At 51.8% G+C, this 4,333-nt stretch overlaps 1 protein-coding gene across 1 annotated transcript; it reads left to right on the top strand.

The window, feature by feature from the left end:
- The first annotated feature begins 233 nt into the window (after positions 1-233).
- On the top strand, positions 234-2,146 carry LOC123119145 (nucleolar protein dao-5-like). The gene has a single exon (XM_044538846.1). The coding sequence runs from the start codon at positions 286-288 to the stop codon at positions 1,858-1,860; it is 1,575 nt and encodes a 524-aa protein (XP_044394781.1). The 5' UTR covers positions 234-285; the 3' UTR covers positions 1,861-2,146.
- The last annotated feature ends 2,187 nt before the right edge of the window (positions 2,147-4,333 follow it).

Raw genomic sequence — 4,333 nt, 5'->3', positions numbered from 1 at the left:
GTCCATATGTAGTCATCTGTTGAAATCTCTAGAAAGACCTATATTTAGGTACGGTGGGAGTAGCAAGGAAATCGTCAATTAGATTTTTTTTAGTTGAAGGAAATCGGTTTTTTTAGAATCAAGGAAATCGTTAAAAATTGAACACAAGGAAATCGTTGATTAGTTGACTTGTGCAGCCGCGTGATGATGCATCAGATGAACGGCTGGGCTGGTTAAGATATATTTTATGGCCAGCAGGGAGGCCTTTTTTTAGGGGATGGAGCGAGGCCTTTCTGGCCCATACCAATGTGCGTAGAGGAGCCGGTTCCATATAGTCCCCCCGCCGCCGCTGCCGCCGCCGCCGCCCACATTCAAGAACCCCAGTCTCCGGCCATGTCCCTGAAGCGCTCCGCGAAGATGGCGGCACCTCCGCCCCCGCCTCCGCCTCCGCCTGCCTCATCCGAGGAGACCGGCTCCCGCTCGAGCTCTGAAGAGTCGGAGGACGCCATCGCCGACTCCCCACCTTCCGCCAACACGCGTGTGCCCCCGCACAAGGGCGAGGAGGACGACGAGTCTGACGAGGAGGAGCAGGATGAGTCCGACGAGGAGGAGGAGGAGCCCGTCCACGCCGCCCCGACATTCGCCCCCACCCCCAAGTACCAGCCTCCGCCGCAGCAACAGAAAGAGAGCTCGGAATCTTCCGACGACGAGGAGGAAGAAGAGGAAGAGGAGCCCGCCCAGGCCGCCCCTCCCTCCTCTCCCAAGAAACGGCCTCCACCGCAGCAGATCGAAGACGAGGGTGAGTCCGAAGAGGAGGAGGAGGAGCCCGCCCACGCCGGCCCGACCGCCGCCCCCACCCCCAAGTACCAGCCTCCGCCGCAGCAACAGAGAGAGGGCTCGGAATCTTCCGACGACGAGGAGGAAGAAGAGGAAGAGGAGCCCGCCCAGGCCGCCCCTCCCTCCTCTCCCAAGAAACAGCCTCCACCGCAGCAGATCGAGGAGGAGGGTGAGTCTGAGGAGGAGGAGTTCGAGGAGCAGGAGCCCGCTCACGCTGCCCCGACCGCCGCCCCCACCCCCAAGTACCAGCCTCCGCCGCAGCAACAGAGAGAGGGCTCAGAATCTTCCGACGACGAGGAGGAGGAAGAAGAGGAAGAAGAGCCCACTCAGGCGGCCCCTCCCTCCGCTCCCAAGAAACGGCCTCCGCCGCAGCAGATCGACGAGGAAGAAGAGGAGGGTGCCTCCGAGGAGGAGGCGCCACCGAAGCTGGCTCCAAAGCAGGCGCCAGAGGGCGTGAAAACCAAGACCAAGAAGCCAGCCGTGTTCAGCCGCATCTGGTCCACCGATGATGATGTACGTATCCTCGAGGCCCTCGCCGTTCACCAAAAGCAGCACGGCACGCTGCCGCAGTCGGATGCTCTCGTGGACGCCCTTGCAGGCAAGCTCGACAACCGTGCCTACGGCCCCAAGGAGCTGAAGGTCAAGGTCGGAACCCTGAAGCGTCGGTACCATGCTCTCAGCAAGAGGAGCGAGCTCCTGAGCAAGGAACACGATCGCCAGGTGTTGGACCTTTCCAAGACCGTCTGGGGCGGTGACAAGAGCACCGCCGCAGCTGCCTCCGTAAAGACGACAGCGAATGGCCACAAGCGCAAGAGCTTCGAGGAGATGTGCGAGCTGTACCCGTACTTAGCGGAGGACGTGAAGGAGCTGATGGTGGAGAACCCGGGCATGTTCAAGAGTGACTTCGGGAAGATGGATCATGAAAAGGCGCGCGTGATGAATGAGAAGATCAAGAGGCAGAGGGTGGCACAGATGAAGCTGGGGCTGCGCCGCCACGACCTGATCAGGGAGGTGACCAAGACAATCATCGACCTGGTCGACTGATGGGAGCTGCGTATCAGGGTGTTCTTTGTTGGTGTAAACGGATGTTTTTCTGCATGACGAGATCATATATGCTGGGAATTGCATGTCGTGCCAACTCTGGCGATTTAAGGTTTTTTTGTGTGTGTGACGAGAGCATACTAGTATGAGTAGAACTTGCGTCTTTTTTGAGTGGCAAGCTGAATTACAAATTGGGATGCTTTTCGCACGACGAGAGCATATGCTGGAATTGTAAGTTTTTGCAATAGTGTTTTCTTGTGTGTGATGGGTGCATGCTAGAATTGGCAAACTGTGGCGTGTTGCCTGAACATGCATGATTAGAGGAGCATGATCGCTGATTATGAAATGCTCGCTCAATGAGTTGGTTCAGTGACGCTATTTTGTTCTTCAGTTTTGACAGCTTGTTTATGCAAAGTCGTAATAAGTCTGAAATAGATGAATGCTATACTGTCTATACTTGACTGTTTTTTTCTCACAACTTGGTTAGCGAAACCACAGTTCTTCAGTTACCCTTTGTCGAGCAGTGGCCATTGCTACACGTTGGAGGTGGCGACCTGCCTAGCCACCTAGCAGCAGTATTCATTTTGTAGATAACAATGGAACTTCCTCCTCAACAAGGTGAGTTCACTCCGCTTCATTTGTAAAAGCTTAAAACTGGAGCATCATGTTATGTACACATCACGTACAGTACATAGGCTTATTATTTCTATGCGCCATTTTCTGGTTCAATCACAAACCCTGCACAATTTCTTTAATTTGTACAAACATCTTTACTTTGTCTATTTCATTAGAAAATCTGATAGCAATGTCAATCTGTTGTTAATTTGCTTGCTACCAAACAGTCTGATAGCATCATGTTGTTAGTTTGCTTGCTACCAACCAGTGTGGTCTCCTCCAAATTGTTGCTTCCTAGAAGCAATCCTTGTTGCTCATGATGGTCTTGTTCTCAACTTTTCCAGACGGAGGACGGCTACTTCTCACGTGGCGGATGAGGATGATACGTCTCCTCCTCGACAGCTGCTGGACAGCTGCGTCCTCCTCCCCTCCTAGCGGCTGCTGTACCCGGTGAGCTTCAATTCCCCTCTCCACATCCCTTAACTTTCTCTCCCTTGGCCAGTGGATCCCCATCCCCAAGTTGGTTGTGCTCTGTTCTGGAAATTCCTCAAGTTTGTGTAGTTCAAGTTCATGGCTCTGTAAAGGTAGATGGTAGATTGATACGCCTCAAGTAGCGTTGAGGTGATTTTAGCGGTGCCCTGATCTTTCACCGCACGCACAGGCAAAAAAAACAATGAGTTTGGCAGCGAAGAACGAACAATAGCAGATGACGGAATTTGCTGGTAGACGTGTAGTAGCTAGAGAAAATATAGAACTTGATGGAGTGATGGATGTATACGCGAAGGAATCTAGTAGCAGACGTGATGTAGTAGTAGTACTAGGATAGATGGAGAGATTAAGCTAATGACGATTAGCGGCGGCGACGGCGACGGAGTAATTAACAAAGGAGATTAGGAGTAGATGGAAGCGCAAAAGAGAGATTGGATCGATCCTGGAAAATCAAGAACCGAACAAAACTAATGCCCTGGCAATCTAGGTCGCCGGAACACATGCAATCATCGAACCAAAATTATGGATCGCAGAAACACAGATGTGGCGCATCCATCAGATGCTTTTCTGAGTATATTTTCTTCACGTACTAAAACCTAACCTTTACAAAGCGTTGCACCTGCCTTTGCTTCTAATCAGGTTGCCTTCATTCTCTGAAATATGCATCTACCTTTGCTTTTAATTTTCCCTGTTCATGTTTTATTTGAGATTCTACTAATGACTAATTAGGCTTGTTTGTCTGTCTGTGCCAGCCCAGCACCCTTGGTTTATCACAGAAAGGCGGTTGGTCTGAAGCCAAAGGTGGAATGGTGGAAGCCACAGAAATTGGGCTGGCTCAAGCTACAGCAGGCTGGCACCACCTAAAGAGCAAGAGTTGGCGACTCAGAAGGTCGATACACAACTGTCAATTATAAGAAGGTAACTTGTGCTGCAGCCTTGGTCCATCCTAGTTTGATTTAGCGATGCAATGTTGCTAGCTAATGGCTCAAAGGCCAGCATCACTAAATTTATTTGACCTGAAATAAGAACATGACTGATTAACATAATCATTTGCCCAGAATGAAGAAAACCACTGATTAACTTGCTTTACTTGAACATACTTTGTGTCGCTGCTTACATACTTGGTTTAGAGTAGACTACTCTCCTGCACGTGTTGGTTTTGCCTTGAGCAGAGTCACTCGGTTTTGCACTTTCAATTGGATGTAGAGATATATGAATACACATCACGCCCGGCCTGACGTGTTGCGTGCGCTGGTGTTATGCGCTGCTAAACCTGGGCATGGGCAGCCCGGCCTGACGACCCGGCCCGAGCCCGGCCCGAAAAACCCGGGCCGGGCCGGGTCGGGCTTGACATTCGGGCCCGGCTCGGGCT

Source organism: Triticum aestivum, chromosome 5D (assembly GCF_018294505.1).
Source record: "Triticum aestivum cultivar Chinese Spring chromosome 5D, IWGSC CS RefSeq v2.1, whole genome shotgun sequence".
Lineage (NCBI taxonomy): Eukaryota > Viridiplantae > Streptophyta > Magnoliopsida > Poales > Poaceae > Triticum > Triticum aestivum.
The sequence above is the reverse complement of the archived record's forward strand: the minus strand, read 5'-3'. Positions and strand labels throughout refer to the sequence as shown.

Coding starts and splice junctions, on each gene's coding strand:
- LOC123119145 (XM_044538846.1), top strand. CDS start 286: ATGTGCGTAGAGGAGCCGGTTCCATATAGTCCCCCCGCCGCCGCTGCC.